Source organism: Rana temporaria, chromosome 2, assembly GCF_905171775.1.
Source record: "Rana temporaria chromosome 2, aRanTem1.1, whole genome shotgun sequence".
Classification (NCBI taxonomy): Eukaryota; Metazoa; Chordata; class Amphibia; order Anura; family Ranidae; genus Rana; species Rana temporaria.
The window spans coordinates 269,996,128-270,021,408 of NC_053490.1; the positions used below are offsets into that span (position 1 = coordinate 269,996,128).

General features: G+C 41.3%; 1 protein-coding gene across 4 annotated transcripts in view; it reads right to left on the reverse strand.

Annotated features, from left to right (window-relative positions):
* CLTC (clathrin heavy chain) overlaps positions 1-25,281 on the reverse strand; it is a 104,108-nt gene that overhangs the window by 39,045 nt on the left and 39,782 nt on the right. For all 4 annotated transcript variants that reach the window (XM_040336942.1, XM_040336943.1, XM_040336944.1 and 1 more), the window contains 13 exons: positions 18,300-18,568; positions 17,112-17,273; positions 14,523-14,636; positions 14,120-14,293; positions 13,615-13,812; positions 12,997-13,197; positions 10,845-10,997; positions 8,983-9,105; positions 8,708-8,845; positions 8,408-8,572; positions 7,488-7,668; positions 6,081-6,244; positions 1,069-1,194 (listed from right to left, as the gene is read on the reverse strand). In XM_040336942.1, coding sequence (XP_040192876.1) covers positions 1,069-1,194; positions 6,081-6,244; positions 7,488-7,668; positions 8,408-8,572; positions 8,708-8,845; positions 8,983-9,105; positions 10,845-10,997; positions 12,997-13,197; positions 13,615-13,812; positions 14,120-14,293; positions 14,523-14,636; positions 17,112-17,273; positions 18,300-18,568 — 2,168 coding nt within the window. The remainder of the gene's footprint in view (positions 1-1,068; positions 1,195-6,080; positions 6,245-7,487; positions 7,669-8,407; positions 8,573-8,707; positions 8,846-8,982; positions 9,106-10,844; positions 10,998-12,996; positions 13,198-13,614; positions 13,813-14,119; positions 14,294-14,522; positions 14,637-17,111; positions 17,274-18,299; positions 18,569-25,281) is intronic.

Sequence of the window (25,281 nt, forward strand, 5' to 3'; positions counted from 1 at the left end):
GATATTGCCTGCATGTCAGGGGGATCAGCAAAGATCGAAGCAACTTTAACTTGTTTGAGTGAGGCTCCCTTTGACAGAAACTTGCTGGGCAGGTCCAGGTAATATCTACAGTTATTTACTCCTTATCTAGCTGTAAATGGTAGGATCAAAAAAATGTCATCTTTTATGTATGGGTACCTTATGATAAAAAAGTCAAATAGTTCAGGAAGCCGAGGTGGTTTTCAACCTTCGGCTAGGAAGCAGATAGTGCTCTTCTGTCAATGAACCTACCAAAAGCAATAAAATGAATATAGAGAAGAAAAACAAAAAAATGGTGATGACTTGCACAATACTGTGGCTGGTGAAACAAGGTGCATGAGAAGCTTAGCTTGTATCTTATTTTTTTTCTTCTCCCAATGTGTCCCTAAGCAGCTTGAAAGCTATCACCAGGTTGGAGATGCATGGCTTATACATGTATGATTCAGACTGACCTTGGAAACCCATTGAACATAAAGCTGCTAAGCTACTTTGTGTGCCAACATTTCATGGCCAGTACTGTACATAAATTCCGTGAAACATTCTGGTCATATTTGATAACATATACAGTATATTAGAAAAAAAAAATTTAAGCCTAGGTTCACACATATGCAGTGCAGTAAACCCAGCAACCCCTGCATGTTTAACGCACCGCATTCGCCGATTGCCAACTGCTGTGGGTGTCAATACGAAAGTTGACACCCCAAAAGCATCACAAACAGTGTGGTTTGCCTGCATTGGATCACATGGTACAAAAACAGTGATGCAAACAGATTGCGTTGCGGCTCCAAAACAGGTGCCTGCACTCTGGTGCGATTTGCGATTCAAAATTGAATAGCAACGGGCTAAATTGCCGGTGAATTGCACAGGAATGCTGAGCAATTCTTGTGCGATTCACATGGCGACCGGAAATAATCACAAGGTCCATCTGGCTACAGCAGTAGTCCTTACAAACTTTAGTTGTAAAATACCAGCAAATTTTTAATAAGAGACTGAAAAACAAGATTGAGACTGTCAAACAACCATTTTATGAAAACGAAATAAAACTCTTACCTTCTGTACATAGATCTCGATGTACTTCTGCAGATTGTTTCTGTATAGATACAGCACCAGATCATGGACAAAGTCAAAGCGGTCACAGACAATTATGAGTGGCAGCTGGTCTGTAAGTTTGGCTTCCTGCAACAATGCATTCAGACAAGTTAAACATGAGAAACAAAGATAAACCTCCATGCACTGCCTAATACTATCCTAGCACAACATACATTTTGTGGTACCCTGGTTTAACAAAATCTATGCAACTAAGGACTTTTACTCAAAACACTCATACTGTTGAAGATTTCTGCAAAACAAAGTTAAAGTATAACGTTTCTAATGCCCATGCACGCTGTATTAAAACTGTACTGTGTCAGATTTATGATTAAAATGGGCTCAGTTCTAACTGTCATAGTGTATGCTGCAACATGCTACAAAGATGCTGCAATAGTAGCATAGCTTCCAATTTCTTAAAACGAAAAAAAAAAAAAAAATAGGAAACCTGGAAGAGCTTAATTTTCCACATGACAATCCTACATACACAAATTACACCAAAAATACAGGTATAAAAAGCCTGCATTAAAATTTACCTTGTACATGTCCTGCTCATTCCACAGACAAAAGGAAAAGCACAAAAAATAACTTCCATCAGGAAATGGTTTAAAAACATAAAAATGTTTCTACACGGGCTTCTACTACTACTACTAAGAATTCTTAGGAAATCAAAGACTTTTTTCCCCCCTCTAACAGGTAACGAAATTCATGATACAACACCAATGACTATGGTTTCATATGGAAACAAACATTGAAGTCAGTGCTCTCCGTCTTCCCCACCTTGAACTTAAGAATATGATGTGCGAGGACTGGCTAAGCCCAGCCCAATTACCGGGATTCTCACACTCAATGTTTTAAAGAAAAGATAGAAAAACTGAGTTGAAAAAGAACTCTGAACTGAAAATCCACTACAAACCAAGTAGCAAAAGATAGACCCTGACAGTTAGGAAAGGCTACAAGGCACATTATATGTACAGTTGGAAAGTATGTTCAAAATCATGTTCTTAAGGGACTGGAATGACATTTCACTATATACTGTATATTTTCATGTGTACAGAATTTTCAAAGCAGGGAATTAAGCTATTCTACAGAAAACTACTGTACACAATCATTAAAAATCACCCAATATAGAACATGTACTATAGGACAAGGTCACTACAGCTCCCCAAATACTAATGCAGCAATTAAAATATTTGGGGGGGGGGGGGGGATAGAATATGCTAAACCGCTCAAGAAAGTTGTTAATTAACATAAGAAAAGTTTTGCCAAGAGGGTTTAAACATTTTAATTTCATAACAGGATGAAAAAAAGTTTCACAATACAGAAACATTAAATATTAAGCATGTTGGACAAAATAAATCCATTGAGAAAATAAAAAATAAAATGTGCTATGGTTTACTTTGCTGGTCTTAGGCCCCTTTCACACGGGGCGAATCAGTAATGATCCGCCCCGTGAACCTCCGTTTGCTCAGCGGGGATCGCTTCGTTGATCCCCGCTGAGCCGGCGGATGACAGGGCAGTCCCCGCACACTGTGCAGGGACCGCCCTGTCTTTTCTCCGCTTTCCTCTATATGGGGGGGGGGATCAGATGAACACGGACCGTCTGTCCGTGTTCATCCGATCCGATCCACAGACGGATGGAAAAATAGGGTTTTCCTCCGTCTGCAGAATCGGAGGAATGCGGAGGCGGGCGAGATCGGGTGTCAGCGGATGAACATCCGCTGACACCCGCGATCTCATAGGGACCAATGTATTTTTACACAGAGTTAACTAGATATACATGTTAGCCATTTAATTACTTGGTCGGAATACTTTCAGCTATTCACCGCTTCCCTCTACTGCCTTACTGTCCATAATAAATACTTTTATTCTTGTTTGCGTCCCGTGGCCATCTTGGCTTTGGGCGCTCGATTCCCACAAGGAGCTACTTCCTATTTGCGGTGGATGCTGTCCCAGCATCCACCGCTCGATCTCGTGGATGCGCACTGTTGTATCGAAGTTGGTTCCCCAAGGAAACCTGTTTCCCCTGGCTTTCGGCTGCGATCGGAACTCCGCCCCTCCAGCCTGATGCAGACCAGCTCCTCCCGGCTCTGCCTCTGTAGCCGATCGCAACTCCGCCCCTCCAGCCTCCCAGTTTACTCCGCTCCAGCTCCGCCCACTGTCTCTCCTTGTTTCATTGCCCCCTTATACAGCTAATGGCACAACATTGAAAGAGCGATATGTGCCTGGCTTGCGACTGATTTAACCCTTTAAATTGCGCACTACCATGCTGCAATAGTGTGCATTGCAGGTCCATGGGGCTCTAATGCAAAGTGAATGGTGGCTGCACTGTGATCAGCTCACAACTGCATGTAATGCACACCACTGCGATGTGGTCATGCGGCATTTATTGGGTTATATTAAGAGGAAGAGGCAATACATTGATATAAAATGCCTCTGAAAAGCAAAAAAAAAAAAAAATGTGGATCGCTCTTCACCGCCTGATTTAACCCTTTAAATGTCGCACTACCATGATGCAATAGTGTGCATTGCAGGTCCATGGGGCATGCACACCACTGCGATGTGGTCATGCGGCATTTATTGGGTTATATTAAGAGGAAGAGGCAATACATTGATATAAAATGCCTCTGAAAAGCAAAAAAAAATGTGGATCGCTCTTCACCGCCTGATTTAACCCATCAAGTGCCATGGAAACCTTATTGGATGAGGAAACCAGGTCTGATAGCAATAGGTAGCTTGTTATCAGAATTGGCGGTGAAGAGCGATCCACATTTTTTTTTTTGCTTTTCAGAGGCATTTTATATCAATGTATTGCCTCTTCCTCTTAATATAACCCAATAAATGCCGCATGACCACATCGCAGTGGTGTGCATGCCCCATGGACCTGCAATGCACACTATTGCATCATGGTAGTGCGCCATTTAAAGGGTTAAATCAGGCGGTGAAGAGCGATCCACTTTTTTTTTTTGCTTTTTAGAGGCATTTTATATCAATGTATTGCCTCTTCCTCTTAATATAACCCAATAAATGCCGCATGACCACATCGCAGTGGTGTGCATTACATGCAGTTGTGAGCTGATCACAGTGCAGCCACCATTCACTTTGCATTAGAGCCCCATGGACCTGCAATGCACACTATTGCAGCATGGTAGTGCGCAATTTAAAGGGTTAAATCAGTCGCAAGCCAGGCACATATCGCTCTTTCAATGTTGTGCCATTAGCTGTATAAGGGGGCAATGAAACAAGGAGAGACAGTGGGCGGAGCTGGAGCGGAGTAAACTGGGAGGCTGGAGGGGCGGAGTTGCGATCGGCTACAGAGGCAGAGCCGGGAGGAGCTGGTCTGCATCAGGCTGGAGGGGCGGAGTTCCGATCGCAGCCGAAAGCCAGGGGAAACCAACTTCGATACAACACCGGCGGCGTGAGCGTCTCTGTTGTCATCGCAACAGAACTGAAGTCCCGCGATGTTGGATAACAGAGCAGAATATTACAATTAGAGAGCTCTGACACTGGCTCCCAGCAGGCACAGCGCAGCGCAGGAAACGGCAGAAAACCCGTCGGAAACCCGAGGGGGGGCAGACCGGAAGCATGGCTCATAAATAAGGTACACATTTGCTAATTAAAATCAAAATAGCCGATTCATGATTACTTTGCAGCGGTAGAAATATGGAGCTATAGTTTAAATGAGGGTGGAGATCCGCTTTAAAGACTCACACTCGCCATTTCTAAAGGTTTCTAAAGTGTGCCTGCGCCGTAGACAACGGCGCCGGTCCCAATTGTAAATACCTCCTAAACCATGGAGATTTGGGAGATATATTTCGAGCACCTAAAGGTAAGCCTTAATCTAAGCTTACCTGTAGGTAAAAGTGGTTGTGAAGGGTTTACAACCACTTTAAAAACACCTAGCCACAGTAAAGTGGTCTCCCTCTCTGTGACTATAGTAATGTATGGCCCCCTTTCAAACGGGCGCCTCTGTGAAGCGGGATATGCCTGCTCAGCGGGGGATCTTCCCTGCTGAGCAGTCGGATGACAGGTCCATGCACATGAACACAGCCCCTCTCGTCTACGGCAATCAGATGCAAAACAATCACCTGTCCATTTATTTTTTTCAAATCTTATATTTATTTAAAGAAACATGGGAACACGGTTCACAACAGCCATGGTTACATGTTAATGGCGGGAAGACATCAAATAAGGCAAAACATCTAAACATGACGTGGACTTAGCGGCTAGGTACAAAGAGAGCAATGCAAAACATACATTCCAGTCTGGATATGTAGAAGCCGCCCTATGATGGTTCTGTAGGGTCATTGTCAAATACCTGCACAACCAGAACACTGGATGTCCACTCCCTCGCCTTAAAAGTTACATCAGTAAATGACTCGCCTGTCCATTTCAACCCGATCTACTGATGCGGAATAGGTTCCCCCATCTGTCTGTTTTTGGCAGACAAGATCGTATGGTGGTGGGTTTCAGCAGACATGTGTACACTGAAATCTGCCGCTCCATAGAAGAGACTGGAGGATCCAATTAGGTCCACCTGAAAAACTGACAGGGGGACCTGATCGCATTGCCCGTGTAAAAGGGGCCTATTGCCAAAAACAAAAACAAAAAACTGTGCTCACCATCTGAGAGGCAAATGTGCGACTCCCAATACCTTTACTGCAGCCTAGCAAATACCAGTCTAGTCAACAAGCATACAGCGTACATTACTGCACAATATTGTAGCTGTAATGTACATGCATAACTCTTATAAAACACTACCGACTTTAGGGGTTCCCCCCCCCCCCCTCATACCAATTGTTCCCCATAATAACCTGATGAATTCTCTGCACCACAATGACAACACCTAAACATTGATTGACCACTATGGCAAACACATCCATTTTACTTTCCTGCAGATTTCATTCACAAAAAAAGGATATACAGCAAAAAAGGGAGGTCAAGTCACAATTTCAAACATTCTCAATATAAATTACCTTCAGGAAGTTCTTGACTCTCTCTGGATCATAACAATTGCTTTCTCTGCAGATTCTCTCAACTTCTTTAATCTGCCCTGTTTTGCATGCTGCCTGTATGTATTTGAAATGAACATCGGGATCTTGACTAAAGTTGACAATGGAACCCAAGAAATAGAAAAGTCCTGGAATAGGAAAATAATTGAAGAAACTTGAATCATTTATATTCACTTCATCATACAATTCAATGGCAAATGCACTAAACCCCATTTTGGGTCAAACCCAGATAGGTAATTTGTTTCAAATGGTTTGGGAGTGCCCCGAGATACAGACCTTTTGGTTGGTGCTCTTTAACCTGATTAACAAAAAATTGGACCTTTCGATATCTGCGTCTCTGAGCTGGCTCTATTGGGAATCCCTGATGATGCTCAGAGATCGCATCGTAAAAAGCTGTTGATTTCTTGCTTACTATTCTACGCTAAAAAGGCAATCATCTGCAAATGGTTCTCCTGTGCTCCACCTGCTGCCTTCTTGGAAAACTACGATTGCCTCTTTACAAACTGAAGTACATTATTTGTGGCTGCCCCTGGAAATTTGAGAAGGTGTGGCACCTGTGAACTTCCCAATAAGGTGGGGCTTCTATACGGAACGGTTGTATTGCCTCAAAACTTGAACATCACCTCACTTCCTTCACTACGCGCCTCCCCTCTCCTTTTCTTCCCGGGACACTTCCAGGAGGTAATGTAGCCCTCCCTATAGATGTATATGCTATGGAAGAGGGTATCCCCTTCCTTCTTAGAATTGCTGAACGGTCACCATTATTTCTTATTATTTTAATTTTTATTTAAGTTCGTCCACTATAAATATTTCTGGACCATATCACTTTTGAGCCATTGTGGATTTGGGGCTGTGTCAATACCACCCCCATTATGGACATGAGCTCCCCCATGCTCCTTTGTATACACAGAACTGAAGAATGTATTTAATAAATTTGCCTTCTCTTTGTCCCCAGTCACCCACTCTAGATTATTTTGTAAAGGGCCTACATGCTCAGACCTGACCTTTTTACCATTTTAGATTTGAAGAATTTTTGGGGGTTTGTCCTACTATCTTTTGCAATCTGTCATTCGTTTTTTTTTGTTCTCCCCGGATAACACAATAGCTCAGATGGGGGAAATTGAGCGAGTTTCTGTCCTGCAACCTATGGTTGCAGAAAATAGTACATCATCTATGGCCGGCTTAAAACATATGGCCTTTTTTTAAATTTTATATTAGACAGTAAGCAAAATTAATTGCTGATAAGAGCTTATTTGTGATCGCATCAGCTATTTGACTCTGAAGAAACAAAAAATTTAAAAGTATGTCTGCTAAGCTTACATCAGTTCTACATTAATATTTAATGAAATTTAATAGATTCATTTTACATACCTTCAAAACTCTTGAAGGATTCAAAGAGTTCGATGAGTGACTGAGTAGAGAGCTGCTCATGGTACTTGGAAGCTACTTGTACACAGATCTGCAGGTTTTGCCGGATATTTGCAGACAGCATTGCGCGTAAGCATTCCAGAGAGTCTTCAACTGACAGGGAGCCAAAATAGTTCACCAGCCACTGAAAATATAACAAACAAGTGGAATTCATAATTGCAATGGGCTGCTTGTTTGTTGGAATTTCAGTACATCTTCTTTCGACAACAAAATTTTACATAATTGCAAGTTTACAAATCTTTGTGATTTCCTAGTCCGCTAAACTAGTGTAAGAGAATGTAGCACAATTACCATTACTACGCATAATATGCACTGCCTGCTACAACATTCTCAGCAGGGTAGTTAAACATAAAAAATGATCATGGGGTAAAATTATGGTGGATGAGTTTGTCAAATAATCTGCCTTAGACCCCTTTCACACTGGGTCGCATTGCAGGCGCTATAATGCATGTGGCCAGTGAAATCTTAAAAGTCTCATCTCAAAAGTCTTGCATAGTTTATTTCAGGCCAGAGCCTCACAAGGTAGTAAAACCAGAATTTCAGCCCTGAAGTCAATGACGTTAAACAAAAAATGTCAGCTGCCACATTACTATCCTTACAGGTTGTGCTGGAAGACTTCAATGGGCAAATCTTTTCTACAGTTAGAGGCTAGATTAGGCTACACTTTTTTCTTTATCCTTTAAAACAGTTAGATGTTCAGGAATGGTTCAAATGTGAAAAGTTTTCTCCTGGCAGGGGAAAAGCTGCAGTTTAAGCTCAATGTGCATGGGGCCTTATAGTCCAAAAAGGTAGTTACAGTCATTTTTATTTATACACTTTGTCTGCTTATTTTAAAAGGGTGCACTGCTGCTTGAAAATCTTACCTCTGGATTAAGAAGATGAGTATGGACAACAGCCCGCTTGATATCATACAGATCAGTAAAGTGCTCTAGAGCTCTCTGAAGCAGACCAGCCTTTTCACAGAGTTGGGCAATGTGAGCACGGTCATAGTGTGTAAACATTTGGTTGCCCAAGATAGCATCTGCAACCTAGAGTATAACAGAAAAACGATCATGAACACCAACATGACCTAAAAACTGACAAGTAAAATTATCACAGTTACTACAAATTATTAAATACTCTACATAAAATAAGCTATTGTGCCAACCTCTAGATAGATATACCTGAGGTGCATGCATTAGATTCATTTCAAGTAGACGTGTTTGCAAGGGGCCTTCACTGGGACGATTGTTTTTCAGGGCGTCTAGCAAAAATGCAGTGCACTGCTGAATAAGATTATACTCCATGAATACATCCACAATCTGAAAAGGGAAGAAAAAAAAAAAAAAAAGAAAATCAGTATTAAATAACCATGCTAATGCATATTTTACTAACCTATGAATGTGTCACCTTAAACCCAAGTGAACTGCAGCGTCAAAAGTTTTGTGAAGAATTTTACCTGTGTAATATCAGCAAGAGGCTCTTCATCTTGCACCAGCATTTGTGCAAACTGCTGGCCTTGGTCTGGATTGATTCTCATGACATTTCTCAACAGGAAAATCCAGTCAGGAGTGTAGCCAACCTGCACAGAAAAAGTACATTTTATTTATACATTAAAACTATGCTGAGAATTTAAGGAAACCGCTTATTAGGACCTATCATTCAAAAGGGATTGCAGTAAGGGAATAAAAAAACTCCTGAAAAAGCAGCTAGACTTAAGAACACATTTGGGTCATTTTATCAATTTCTACACCATTTAAAAGAATTAAGCATTCCTGTACTAAAATCACATACGGAAAAGACTAGCTTGCAGAATCAGCAATATACAAATAATTAATTCTGCATAAAACAAAGGTGCTGTGGAAGTAAAGCCCTGTACACACGATCAGTTTGTCTGATTAAAACGGACCAATTTCATCGGACAAACCGATCATGTGTGGGCCCCATCGGTTTGTTTTCCCATCGGTGAAAAAAAAATATAGAACATGTTTTAAAATGTTCCTATGGATATAAAAAACGATAAAAAAAAAATAAGATTGTCTGTGTGGAACTCCATCGGTCAAAAATCCACGCATGCTCAGAATCAAGTCGACACATGCTCGGAAGCACTGAACTTCATTTTTCTCAGCACGTTGTAGTGTTTTACGTCACCACGTTGGACACGGTCGGATTTTTGACTGATGGTGTGTAGGCAAGACTGATGAAAAAATCCATCGGATTAGATTCCATCAGATATCCGATCGTATGTACAGGGCATTAGAGTTATGTATAGTATATAAAATAAACATGCAGCGCTGCAAGGGAGCATTTGGAGATTCAGGGACATCCGGGTTTTGACGTTTAGAAGAATGCATTTGACCATTTCATTATTGGCTGTCATACCATCTGGTAAGGTTCATCTGCACACACTGTGGAGTTTTGGTGAAGTGTTTCTTTTTCGGTTGATTGAAGGATCGTTTGGAAGACTCCATTACTCTCAGCCCATGAGTAGTATTGATATATGTTCCGTTTATGGTGGATCACTTATACACTTTTTTGGGGGGGACTTTCTTACTGTGCTATATAGGTTACCAACAAATGATCTAATATTTGTTACTATTGATTCCATGGTGGAGTGATATATATTTTGATACCATAAGTGACGGTTTGGCCCCAACAGAGCCCTGATTTTATGGGCTTATTGAGTCTGTCTGGGATTACACAGAGACATTAGGATTTGAGGCAGCCTACGTCCAAAGGTAGTCTGTAGTTAAAGCGGGGGTTCACCCCAAAAAAAAAATTTAACATTACATTCAGCCGAGTTGTCATAATGACAATCGGCAGTTTTTTTTTTTTATTGCCGTACATACCGTATTTTCACCGCAGCTTCCGGGTATGTAATCTGCTGGACTGGGCGTTCCCAATTGATTGACATCCTTCCGACCGGCGCATACAGCGCGTCACGAGTTGACGAAAGAAGCCGAACGTCGGTGCGCAGGCGCCATATAGAGCCGGCTCGCAGTCCGGCAACTCGTGACGCGCTGTATGCGCCGGTCGGAAGGATGTCAATCAATTAGGAACGCCCAGTCCCGCACATTACATACCCGGAATCGGCGGTGAAAATACTGTATGTTTTTTGGGTGAACCCCCGCTTCAATTCTCTAGGATGTTTGGAGCAACCTAGCTACCGGATTTCCTTCAAACACTGTGTGCAAGTGTACCTAGAATTTATGCCGTTTTGAAGTGAAGGGCGGTCACACCAAATGTTGATTTGATTTTCTCATCTGCTCTTTTACTTTCCATTTTGTTAATTAACAAAAATAAATACTTCTATTAACTCACCTTTTTAGCATACAACACGATCTTCTGAACCTGCCCAGTTTCTGCAAAGCACTGAATGACTTTGTTGGGAACATTGGCCCTCAGGTAAACACTCAAAGCCAGCGTAGGATCGACAGATTTCACTAGATCTCCCAGTTCTTCTGAACACTCCAGCTAATGGTAAAAACAAATAAGTTCTAGTTCTAAACCAAGCATTGTTAGAATGCAAAATACATACAACTTTACATAAAAAATTCAAACGTGGCTGGGATATTTAAGTTTTAAAGCACATCATCATCTGAAAAATTATTTGCATACAGATTTCAAAAACACTGCACAACCAGCAACATTAAAACAAGCTTGGGAGATAAAATTACACATGAGACTGAAGAATATATATATTTTTTTTATAAGTGTTTTTTGTGCGTGTACTCGAGAGAGGAGCCGGACTGCAGGAGTTGGGAGTAGGCAGGCCTCCCCCAGAGGCAATCTGCCACCTTTCTCCATGCCCCGGGTGGCAATGGCGGGTGTGTGAGGGGGTCCTCCCACACAGCCCGCCCTACCTGCTCCGCTTTGAAGCCCAACGGGGCAGAGGGACTCCCTATAAGGGAGCGAGAGGATTTGCCCGCTCAACCAGCCCCGTTAGTCCTTCGCTTCTCTTTTTTAGAGACCGCGTGGTCAAAGTGCGTGCATGTTAACCCAATTTCGAGTGCGTGTAAGTGTGGTGGTTTTTGTGGGAGGGGGGTGGGCGTACTAAGCGCAGGCTTACCTCGCATAGCACACCCACCAGGAGCCGGGCTGAGACCACCAAACTCAAATTCACATGTAGCCGAGACCGGGATCCGAACCCCTAGCTGCAGAGGTGAATGGCTTATCAGCGCAGTGCCAATCGCGTTGAGACACCGCAGCTCCCCGAGACGGAAGAATATAAAAAGTTGTGTCCATGTGTAGTATGTAATGTCAGTGACATCATAGGGGGTAAATAAGGCACTCAAGAAAGCCAGCGATTCTGAACACCTTGTGCATCACCACTTCTGATGCTACAGAGTTGCGAACTGTAGTGACATCCATTAAGGAAATGAATGCTAGCAGAGGACTACATTTCTGATTTTTTTTTTTTTGCCACTACATTGAGTACATAACTTGAAACAAGAATTTTAAATGCATTCTGTTCCTTTTTTCACATTACAGTACCGGACTGCTAATAGTTTCATAAACTCTAAAATAAGACATGCAGACTGCATCCTCCCCTAATAACCAATTTAAAGAAGTATAACCAAATCTTTTCTTTTCTTGGGGGATCACAGTTCATTCTGCACGTCTGTAACCCTTTTTCAGTCAACAGGAGGTGTCAGAGCCAGGCCAGGCTATGAAAAGATCAACCATACTGTTGTGGTCCACCCAAATACCTGGACCACCAGCTGGCGCAGCCACTCAGCGAGTCGCTACGGCCTGAGTCAGCCGCTCCCACCCTGTCCACAGCCCAGCACTGACAGTCACCAGCTCTTAGCACCCTGAAGACTAAAAGCTGAGCGATCAGCAGTGTTTGATCACTCAGTTCTTGGTCTTCGAGCTGGCTGGAAACAGATGCAGTATCGGATCGATGCTGCATCAAGTCAAGTATAAGTCTTTATTTTTATTTTTTTAAACAAACTAAAATTCAATTCTGGGTTTCTTTTTTGTTTATCAAAGTGTGCAATGAATGCAACTAAATGTTTGAAGAGAGGTTTCAAATAAATAAAGCCTTTTAAAGGCTAAGCCCACCTTTGATAAATTTAGGGTGTAATATGGTGCCAAGAGGCTCCTTACAGGGTCCAGAGGCTGTTCTTCCCAAAGCCTACTGTAATTTTCACTACCACACCATTCATTCACAGAGATCAGAGAATGTATAAATTTCAAACATCTGGGACTTGTACTAGAGCACTAATAGTCCACGGACACGTACTGTAGCTTTGTAACTTCAGTAGGGGCATAAAGCTCAAGAAAGTCTTCAGGAGCCAGTGCACTACAACCACCAGCAGGGTTGCAATTCCTTGCAGGCTCAAATGCATATGCAAACGTATATAATCAAATATAAAAAAGAAGGACTTTGCATTCTACTCATGAAAAATACATTTGAGCTTAGGGGTACATTAACATTTTTGTACTTTGAAACTACTCCTTTCAAATATACCTTGTCTTCCTTCAGCCACTTCTCCAGAAGCTGCTTGCGACCTTGCTGAAGTACAGGTCTACATAACTCCAGAGACTCGTATTTATTGAGTTGGCCCTGATCCAAGAGAATGCCAAAGTACTGCAGGAGTGGTGAGGTCTGACCTGGCTGAGCAGGAACACTCTGAAATCGGCGTATTGTGTCCGGTGTACGTAGTATACCCTAAAATTGAGAGGGGGAAAAAAAGGGGGGGGTCATATTTTACTTATCAATTTTTTATATAACCTGCTCTAACTGGAATAAGTTTACCAATCTTTTGTAAATAGTTTATTAAAAAAATAAGGAAGATAGGTATTGTTACTATACATAACAAGTCAACCTTCCTATGGCACTAGTGTAAAAGTTCAATTCCATTTTTTTCACTTTGCTTAGAGTGGGGCAGAATACAAGACTTTTGCCGGGGTTTCTATAGCACTCTATGACCATTTTCGGGAGATTTCACCAGAATATAAGGGGGGAAACAGTAGAGATTTTACAATGGTTCTAATAATTTTCCACTTTCCACAGTAAAGCTGCGTTTTAATCTGCTTCTGCAACCAACACATTAGGGCAAACAAGAGATGAATACTTTATTTTTACCTTTGGTGCATTTGCAGCCACCTTTGCTGCTTCTGAATAATTTCCTTGTGCAAATAGAGTATTAAATTTGCGAGCAAATAGTTCCTCAGCTCCAGCCAGATTGTTGCGGACAGCCATACGCAGAGCTAGATCAGGGTTCTGAAGAACATTGGTGATGTAGGGTATTATATTTTCTTCTTCTACGCAAACAGAAAGCACCTGAAAAAGAGTGAGTACATAACTATGAAAAAAAAAAAAACCCATACACATTGGTAGAACTAACAAACTTCAACTACAAGGAACATTCACAGAGTCACCACTACAAAGCAAGCATCATCCTTGGGGGGGAATACACCCTTTCACATATTAAAGCATGGATATGAGACTGAACAGGTCTTGCCACAGAGGCATTTGGGGTGAATGACGAAATATTAAAAATGGTTCAAGACCAACACAATAAGTTGACATAAATGCTGTGTTTGATATATAAATTACACTTTATAATTCACCAAGATTAAACCGTTACCTGGCCCTTTCGGTTCACACCGATAATTCCTGCTGTGGCTTCATGGGGTGCGGTGACAAAGATGGTCTCTCCACTGATTCTGTTCATGTAGATGCAGGTACCAGTTTCAAGGTCATAAAGGTGAATGTACCCATATTTTGTAATCAAGAAGACAACATCATGTTTCCCACTGATCTGTAACATTGAGCATGTGCACAGAGTTAGGACTGTTGACAATTAAAAGGTCGACTTTATCATACTATTAAGAGGCTGCAAGAAGACACACACACACACACACACTTTACAGATGATTATTTAAAGCGGTTTAGGATAAACAAAGCACTACCGTTTCTGACAAACATTTTTAGCAATGTAGCATTCAAGTGAAAAATCCATTTGATGGCTAATGGAGGAATTAACATACCTGCATTGCAACAGGAAAGTCATTCTGGGCTTCTGGTGGAAAGAACACGTCTACAGCTTTTTTGGGGAAAGGCTGGTTTCCAGTAGGTGGTGTTCCAACTTCAATAATATGCAACTGCAAATTAAGACATGTAAAATGTAATTCCCTTTGTTGAAGGAAAAATAAGCAACATATTCAGTTATTTACATTTCACATGTTTCCAGGAGGCGAGCATGGGAGAAGCAGATAAGGGAGGTAGAGTGCAGGAGGTCCTGGGAGGAGTGAAGTTAACAATTTGGGTACGATGTTGTTAGTACTTTGAATTTTAACCACTTGCCGCCCCTCTCCTGCAGATATACTGTGGAGGGGTGGCATGGGCAGGCTCCGTCGTGTGTGTGTATGTGTGTATGTATATGTATAATTATACCAAGCCACGTATTTCAACTATTATGACTCCTGTTAAAGGAAAAAAAAAATGTTTCAACTGACTGAAGTCCCAAGCATTATAAGAAAACATTTTTTATCTCCCTAAATAGCTTCCTTTACCTTGGTGCAGGCCTCCTTCACTTACCTTATCCTTCGATTTTGCTTTTAAAATGTCCTTATTTCTTCTGAGAAATCCTCACTTCCTGTTCTTCTGTCTGTAACTACACACAGTAATGCAAGGCTTTCTCCCTGGTGTGGAGAAAAGCTCTTGAGGGGGGAGGGTGCCAGCAGGAGGGTCAAGACGCTCTCTACTTTGCAGATAGAGAATGGGCTGTGTGTTAGTGGGCGTCCTGACACTCCTGCTCGCCCCCTTTACCCTCAAGAGGCTTTCTCCACACTAGGGAGAAAGCTTGCATTACGGTATGTAGTTACAGACAGAAGAACAGGAAGTGAGAATTTCTCAGAAGAAATAAGGACATTTAAAAGCAAAATGGAAGGATGAGGTAAGTGAAGGAGGACTGCACTAAGGTAAAGGAAGCTAGTTAGGGAAAAAATAATTGTACCTTTACAACCCCTTTAACCACTTAAGACATGGACCTTTAGGCAGATAAAGGACCCGGCCAGTTTTTGCGATTCGGCACTGCGTCGCTTTAACTGACAATTGCGCGGTCGTGCGACGTGGCTCCCAAACAAAATTGGTGTCCTTTTTTCCCCACAAATAGAGCTTTCTTTTGGTGGTATTTGATCACCTCTGCGGTTTTTATTTTTTGCGATATAAACAAAAATAGAGCGACAATTTTGAATATGTTTTACTTTTTTCTATAATAAATATCCCCTCAGTTTAGGCCGATACGTATTCTACCTATTTTCGGTTTAAAAAAAAATCGCAATAAGCGTTTATAAAATGGTTTGCGCAAAATTTATAGCATTTACAAAAGGGGATAGTTTTATTGCATTTTTATTTTTATTTTTTTACTACTAATGGCGGCGATCATCGATTTTTTTCGTAAAATGCGACATTATGGCGGACACTTCGGACAATTTTGACACATATTTGGGACCATTGTCATTTTCACAGCAAAAAATGCATTAAAAATGCATTGTTTACTGTGAAAATTACAATTGCAGTTTGGGAGTTAACCACAAGGGGGCGCTGAAGGGGTTATGCGTGACCTCATTTGTGTTTCTAACTGTAGGGGGGGTGGCTGTAGGTGTGACGTCATCGATAGTGTGTTCACTTTTATAGGGAAACACAAATCGATGACAGCGCTACAGTGAAGAACGGGGAAGCTGTGTTTACACACAGCTCTCCCCGTTCTTCAGCTCCGGGGACCGATCGTGGGACATCCACGTACATGTATGTGCCCAGCCGTGCCATTCTGCCAACGTATATCAGCGTGAATTGGTCCTTAAGTGGTTAAGCTATCCAGTAAGTAAAAATGCAAATCGGCAGATGTTCGAAGCCGATGTATTACCAGCGATCTGAGCTCCTGAAAACGATAAAAGTTCAGGAGGGCAAGAAGGCCCCTAGGATGGGAAACCCCTTACTCTAAAGCAGGGGTCTCCAAACTTCCTAAAGAAAGGACCAGTTTATTGTCCTTCGGATTTGAGGGGGGCTGGACTGTGGCCATTGGAAGTTAAAAGTGTGTTGGTGCGAGTAAACAATGCATCTTTGGCATTAGATGGAGGAATAGTGCACCATTGTTGGTGTCAGTGGGAGGCACAGTGCCTCATTGGTGGCGTCAGTGGAAACGGCGTACCCTGTTGTGTCAATGGGAGGAATAGTGCCTCATTGTTGGTGTCAGTGAAAATAGTGCACCATTGTTGATGTTAGTGGGATGATAGTGTTCCATGGTTAGTGTCAATGGGAGGAATAGTGCCTTCTTGCTGAGGTCAGTGGCAGAATATTGCCCCATTGTTAGTGTCAGTGGGAGGAATAGACCCCATTTGCTGGCATCATTGGAAGAAATAGTGCCCTGTTGATGTCAGTAACAGAAATTATGCCCCATTGTTGGGCGTCAGTGGGAGGAAGTGTCTTGCATCAGTAAGAGGAAAAGTGCCCCAAGGGCCAGATAAAGGCAAGTAAAGGGCAGCATCTGCCCCCAGGCTACAGTTTGAAGACCACTGCTCTAAACCAGATTTTTTGTTCCTACCCTAAATTAAAAACTACACAGACAATTTTACCTTTCCACCTGCTTGTCCTCTAACTGCAAAGCAAAACAGGGTAGACTCTTCAGCATTTCCTTCCATTTTAAATTGAGCAAAACTGGCTGCATGTCCCTCAATAGGCTGAGACACTTTCCTGTCCACAGAGTACAGCTGCATAGCTCCAACAACGCGGTTTTGCTGTACAAGAAGAAACAAAGTGCTTAAGTTAGTTATTTCACCAAAGTCAGAAAAGAAAGAAAGAAAGAAAGAAAGAAAGAAAGAAAGAAAGAACGAAAGAAAGAAAGAAAGAAAGAAAGAAAGAAAGAAAAAAAAAAAAAAAAAAAAAAAGAAAGAAAGAAAAAAAGAAAGAAAGAAAAAAAAAAAAAAAAAAAAAAAAAAAAAAAAAAAAAAAGAAAGAAAGAAAAAAAGAAAGAAAGAAAAAAAGAAAGAAAGAAAAAAAGAAAGAAAGAAAAAAAGAAAGAAAGAAAAAAAGAAAGAAAGAAAGAAAGAAAGAAAGAAAGAAAGAAAGAAAGTATACTTTTTTTCATAGCGCCTTTTTTACATTTTGTTCATCTGTTTTGTACAGTGATATGCTATTGGTGTCATTTGCAGGTAGTTTATTGATGACATTAATGGTGTAGAAAAAAAAAGTAGATGCATAATACATAACTATGGCTTTTAGTATCATTTGTGCATGGACTAAATCTACATCCAATGTAAGGAGCATGGAAAAATACTGGAAACAGAAGTAGAGATTTGATATAAATCCATAAATCCGAGAACAAATTTTAACAGCAACAAACAATCAGGCAAGAGACTCTGGTGTACCAATGCATGTGCTAACAACTACTAAAGTTCTATGTCGTATGATTAATATATCCATAGATTTCAATAAACTATGCCTCAGTTAACTGTGAATATTTTACAATTGAAGTTGAAGCATCCAGACATACTTCTTACTGGAAACAATAGCAAACTGAATTTGTATTAACTTGCTGACAAGAATGGATGTGTCAAACTCCCACATCCCTCCCTGTATTAGAGGATGAGTCATTCTGACAGCCATTCTGTGATGGGAGGCAGCATTTATGTAAGGAAGGGAGCATGTGGCCCCTACATTACAAGACATTCTGTGTATACGTTTTGCCTGATCATTTAGAATATTCATCATAAATTATTATTTGCACCCAAAAACAATTGCTACACCACAGAGACATCTCTCACCTGAGCAGAAATGCCTGTTAGAAGCAGCCACTTCTGCTTGGCATCTGTCCGGTAATTAATAATCTGGCATCCTGCCAGGCTGGAATGCCGGTCAAACACCTTCACTGGCTGCGACTCTCCCTCCATGCTCCAATGATACACAGCATTGTCGGTTACTAAAGCAACAGTATTCAAAGAGATCCACTTCCAAAAGGTGACATCATCCGTCATGGTATGAGCCTTCATTTTGCTTTTCATTTCAATGTTAAAGATCTGAAGGGTTTTCCCGGCTGCAAACAAAACAGGGGTCAATGATTTTCTTTTCCTCCCCAGCTCTTACAACAAATGGCATATTACAGTGTGCATACATCACAGCATTTTCTAAAATGCTAAAAGATCTACAAAAAAAAAATGATCACTAGAACATTTATATGCACAAAAACACCTAAGAGGGTTGAAAATATGAAATATGAATATAGATGAGAAAGGTTCGGAAAGATTTCCTTTTTTTGTGTGCAAAGGCTTTTGGATTTTAGATGAAAAACGATGAAAGATGAAGGATGCATACAAAAAAAAAATGCTAGTTGCCTGGCTGTCTATAACATCAATACTTTCAGGTGACAGAATCAGAACAAGAACAAAATCCGAGCTCTGATTCGTATACCTTCATACAGTATTGCAACCACGGATTCAGCATGGAAGCCAGGAAACTAGCATACTTGTAAGAGATCAGTTACGGCAGCCTATATGTACCCGCTTTTCTTTTTTTCCCTTTAAAGGAAGAAAGAGAACCACCATTCCACCATAGATAATGGTGGCATCTTGTCCATTTAAAAGTACTTCAGAGACTAATAAATACACCCATATTTGAAGGGGAACTGTGCCTTATTTTTTGCATAGGGGTCTGTAAAGCACTGCAACCACAGAGCCGCTTCCACTAAGCATGGGATCCGATTTACCTGCTGATTCAGAGCTGAGCGGGATGATGTCAGGGTTTTTTTCTGTGTGTTCAGTTTGTGTCCACACTCACTCAGCAGACACGGATGGACCCATACTAGCTCTATAGGCAGCCAGATGTAAACAGACTTGAGTCCATTTACATCCTATATATGGGTAGAATATGCAACATGGCAAAAAAGATGGCATTGGCCTTTAAATTTAGAGTCAAACTGAGACAATTTGATTTTCACATTACCTATAGGCAAATGTAAAAAGCAAGCCATGTTGACCAACTTGCTAGGATGCATAAAAAAAAGAGTGAAGAAAAAAAAAAAAAAAAAAAAAGTGAAGAATGAAATGCATACCTGGGAAAAAATAAATGTGCTCACATGCTCCAAGATTATAGCACTGGTCATATGACCAAACTAGATTTTTGGTCACATGACATCTGCTAAATTTAGTCACAAGACTGACAGGAAGTCGGGCGTCTTGTAACTATTTCTTTGGAAAAGTTAGGGCCAGTCAACACCGTATGCAGTCCAGTGCTTTTTTTTCTTTTTTTGTCTGCATAGAAGGTTACATTGTTTTCAATGGCATAGTTCACACCAGTGTGGTCAGTTGAAGTGCATTCCAGAGGAAAAAAAAATTTCTGCACTGAACTGTACTGGAATTCAGTAAAACGCACCAAAAATGAACTGGAATTCACCTAAAAAACACACACGCACACACACACACACACACACAGAGCAGGTGAAGGATAAAAAAAAAAAAAAGTAGAGAGGGGAAAAAAATGCACTGGAAAGCATCAAAAACATTTCTATGTTGTGAACTGGCCCTGATGCGTTTCAATCTTTAAAAATTTACTCAAATCCATCCCAGTAGATGGACATCACCGCTTTAAAATGTTGCAGTATACTACACTTTAAAGTGGTTGTAAACCCTTATGCCGCGTACACACGATCATTTTTCGGGTTGTAAAAAATGACGTCATTAAAAACAATCGTGTGGTCTTCAGAGCATTTTTCAGGTTATGAAAAACGGGCAAAAAAAATAAAAATTCGAACATGCTCTATTTTTTCACTACGTTTTTAACGTTGTCGCTTTTCGGGTTGTAAAAAATGGTCGTGTGTGGGCTTTAACGACATGAAAAATCCACGCATGCCCAGCAGCAAGTTATGAGTCGGGAGCGCTCGTTCTGGTAAAACTACCGTTCGTAATGGAGTAAGCACATTCATCACGCTGTAACAGACAGAAAAGCGCGAATCGTCTTTTACTAACACAAAATCAGCCCAAAAGGGTGGTGTCATCCGAATAGTGTCATCTGTGTTGCACGTCACCGCGCTTTGCTAGAGCATTTTTTTCACGATCGTGTGTAGGCAAGACCGGTTTAATGATCGGGTTGAAAAAAAAAACGTTTTTTCTAGACCCTTAAAACGTAGGTTTTTTTTTAACAACCCGAAAAATGATCGTATGTACGCTGCATTACAATCCACTTTTGACTACAGGTAAGCCTATAATAAAGCTTACCTGTAGCTACCCTGGGTATGTCCTAAACCTACACAGTTTAGGACATATCCCCAGTATCACCATTGCTTCAGTTAGTGTGCCAATACCGGTGGCTCCCGCACGCATTCACGACGTCATCGCGGCTCTGGCCAATTACAGTGACGGAGCCCGCGATATCCGGAACAAACTCCGGTAGCGATGTCTGGAGCTGTGTACGGGGACAGCTTCGATCTAAGGCGAGTATTTAAGGCTATGCATACTAGCTCATTATGCATTTGTCTTGCAGTTTTTTTTTTTATCCAGTGGGTTTACAACCACTTTAATGGTATATACATTATACAACTTCCTGTCCAGCAGACAACAAGAAGCAAGGAGGAGATCTTTCTAATCTGAGAGAATTCCCCTCTGAAAAGGTATTATAAATTGACCTACCTGCATCTTGTATGGGTTTTACCAGTAAAGGATATGCATTGATCATGTATTTTCATGGTGTTATTAGTTGCCCTGTATATGCACAGCCTGTACTAAAGTAAACCTTCACATTCTAGTGTCCGAAATATGTTTGTTTGAAACATGAGGCATGCCACCTGTCTGTAGTCTAAACTGTCACCTCCTATAAACAAACAATATATCCCACAATCCTTGGGTCTCTCAGTCTAGTGCTCTTCAGGGGAGAGCATTTACATGGGCTTACCATGCTGGAAGAGATGGGTTTCATTACATAAAGGCCGCTTTCACACTGAGGCGCTTTGCAAGCGCTATAACGCTAAAAATAGTGCCTTGAAAGTGCCTCTCCTCTCACGCCAATGAGAAAGATGCTTATGCCTCTGGTTAAAGAGGAAGTAAACCCCGATGGGTTTTGCTCCCTGCAAATTAACAGCATAATGCTGCACACCCCTGATAGAACTTGAAAAAGAGAAAGGTACCCCTAGGGGCTTTGAGTTGCAGCAATAAGTAAAGATAATACAGACAGTGAAAATTTGTCTAAAAGTATAAAGTTTATTACAGTTTGAATTGTATCAAGTGTAAAAAATTATCTGATAGGAATCAGGACATGAGCTCCGAGAAGGACATAGAAACAAAGGCTAATACTCGTGCATTTCTCCCTTACATTAGATTCCTATCAGATAAATTTTTTACACTTGATACCAAACTAATAAAACTTTACACTTTTATACAAAATGTCACTATCTGTATTATCTTTACTTATTGCTGCAACTCAAAGCCCCTAGGGGTACCTTTTCTTTTTTTCAAGTATAGAATAAGGCTTACCTATAGGTAGAAGTCACAAAAAAGGGTTTGCAACCACTTTAATATGGTTACATTAGGTGGATTAATGCATGGACATAGGGGACGCAATCAGATACGACACTACAAACTGTAGTCACAACATGTGATCCCATCATTACAAGTAGAGCTGCACAATTCTGGCTTAAAATGAGAATCACGATTATTTTTTTTCTTAGAATAAAGATCACGATTCTTGTTGCATATCATCATCTTTCACATTATACAAAAAAATTGGGCTAACTTTACTATTTTTTTTAATTCATTGAATTATTTTTTCTCAAAAAAATTGTGTTTGATGGACCACTGTGCAAATACAGTGTTACCTAAAATATATAGCAACAACTACCATTTTATTCTCTGGGGTCCCGCATGTATACTACTGAAATTAAATCCTGTACAAGATGTAAGCCTTAAAACTATATATATATATATATATATATCTATATATATATATATATATATATATATATATATATATATATATATATGTATATATATATATATATATGTGTGTATATATATATATATATATATATATATATATATACACACATATATACATACATATATACATACATATATACATATACGGGATTACATCCACTTTAAAGCGGGGGTTCACCCGTACATAACACTTTTTCCCCTTAGATGGATGCTCGTTTTGTCTAGGGGAATCGGCTAGTTGTTTTAAAATATGAGCTGTACTTACCGTTTACGAGATGCATCTTCTCCGCCGCTTCCGGGTATGGGCTGCGGGACTGGGCGTTCCTATTTTGATTGACAGTCTTCCGAGAGGCTTCCGACGGTCGCATCCATCGCGTCACGATTTTCCAAAAGAAGCCGAACGTCGGTGCGCAGGCGCAGTATAGAGCCGCACCGCTTCTTTCGGCTACTAGTGACGCGATGGATGCGACCGTCGGAAGCCTCTCGGAAGACTGTCAATCAAGAAGGAACGCCCGCTCCCGAAGACCCATACCCGGAAGCGACGGAGAAGATGCATCTCGAAAACGGTAAGTACAGCTCATATTTTAAAACAACTAGCCGATTCCCCTAGACAAAACGAGCATCCATCTAAGGCAGGGATCCTCAAACTACGGCCCTCCAGCTGTTGCAGAACTACAAATCCCATGAGGCATTGCAAAACTCTGACATTCACAGACATGACTAGGCATGATGGGAATTGTAGTTCCTGAACACCTGGAGGGCCGTAGTTTGAAGACCCCTGATCTAAGGGGAAAAATTGTTTTATGGGTGAACTCCCGCTTTAATAGAGGTTGTAAACCTCCCTGTATTTGTACTTATAGGCAAGTCTTATTCTAGGCTTACCTAATGGGTACTGTAAATGTCTCCAAAAAGTGCGCGGTTTAGGAGATATTTATTGTATACTGCACCGAAGAGGTCATCGGACCATGCGATCTGAAGGAACGACCGCCCGTGCTTCCTCCAAGTGGTTAAACTGACTATGCAAGTTTTGTCCTAATGTGATAAGATTTCAGCCATACTCTCTGTATGGGTGAAATTGCATTGCACAGAGATTGCATGCGATTTGCACTGCAGTGTGAATCGCATCTCAGACAACGCTGCAGGGTGAACCAGCACTTAGGCCTCATGTACACTGCTGCTGGTAAACAGACGTTTAGGAGCAGTTGGGCGTTTTTTTTTGTTTGTTTTTTTCAGCTGCCTCTGAACTCTCCCCCTGCTATCTTACCAGTACATGCACACAGGGTTGTTTATAGCAGTTTCTAGGCAGTTGAATTTATAAGAATTTTTTGGAACGCAAAAAAAAAAAAAATATGCGTTCAGGACGAATGCCTGCAACGGCTTGTAAAATGTAACTCGAATTTTGTTTGACGTTTTTCTTATTTGAATATTAAAAAAAAAAAAAAAAAAAAACACCCACACACACACACACTTTTTTTAAATTTATAACACTTCTAAAAACGAAAACACAACTAGTAAATGCGGCAAAACTAACGGTTCAGTTACTATCTGTCAAGTTAAATTGTTTTTGCCAGCTCTAAGCCAGTACAGAACATCTCTGCACTTACATGAATGAATGATGTAAATGCTGCATAGAGATAGTGATGGGGGTTGATCAAGATCGCATTTTTTTTTAACAATTAATCATACAGCTTTAATTACAAGTAGAGTTGCACCGATACCAATACTTATTTTTCCAAGTATAGTAAAACCTTGGATTGTGTGTAAATCAGTTTTGAAAGCTTTTCGCAATACAAGCTGTTTTTTTGTTTTGTTTTTTAAATCCTGACTCGATTTGCAAGGGTGGGCTAGCAGGATTCAAGCCTCTGGGGTGTACAGTACCGCATGTGGCCAGAGGCGTGGGGGCGCTGATGATGCGCGGAGACAAACACTCTGTTACAGAGTGTTTCCGGCGTGTCCCCCACCTCTGGCCACATGCGGTACTGCATACACTAGCAGCGACACTGGAATTTTTTTTCCTTCATTTTTTTTTCAGCCCTGTTGGGGGGGCTTTGGTAAGCCAACAAGGGTCTAAACAGACCCCTGACAGCTCCCCTTTGAGACAGGGAAAGGAACTGAGGACAGAAATTTCACAGTCCCTTTCTCTGCAGCCTCAGCTGCACTGAAGATGAATGGACAGAAGACAGAGGCTCCTGTCCATTCATAAACTGAAGAATCGTAAACACAGGATTCAATGTTCCAGTTATGATGAATTGACAGTCAATGATCACTGACCCTGTCCATTCAGAAAAGGAAGGAGCTGGTAAATGGCAGATTTACTGGCTCCTTCCTCTACTCTCCCATCCTGACGGATCCAGGGCAGGGGGAGACCGGTGGAGGAGCTGGAGAGCATGACACATGGGGGACCAGAGGACGACATGGGGTGTAGGGACCGGAGGACGACCTGGAAAGGATGCAGGGGGACTTAGAGAATAGAATGGATTGGGACACGGAGGACGCGGAAGAGGACACAGGGAGCCCAGAGGGGGGACAGACAGGGGTGAGCGGTACGGCGGTTGGGGGGTGGAGTTACAAGCACCGATCTCCCTGACAGCCACGGGAGGGGGATTAAATAAATAATTGGTGCTTGTAACTCCCCCCACCATTAGGGGACAGTGGAAAGAGGGGAGGATCAAACAGCCTTTTTACATAAAATAATTAACCCTTTAGATTCCACAGTAAGTATAACAAGCATGTTTTACTGCAGGGGTGCCCAACCTTTTGAAGAGCGAGGGCCACTTAAGCGACTTGGTAATCGGTCGCGGTTCACAATGAGCGGAGCCTACTC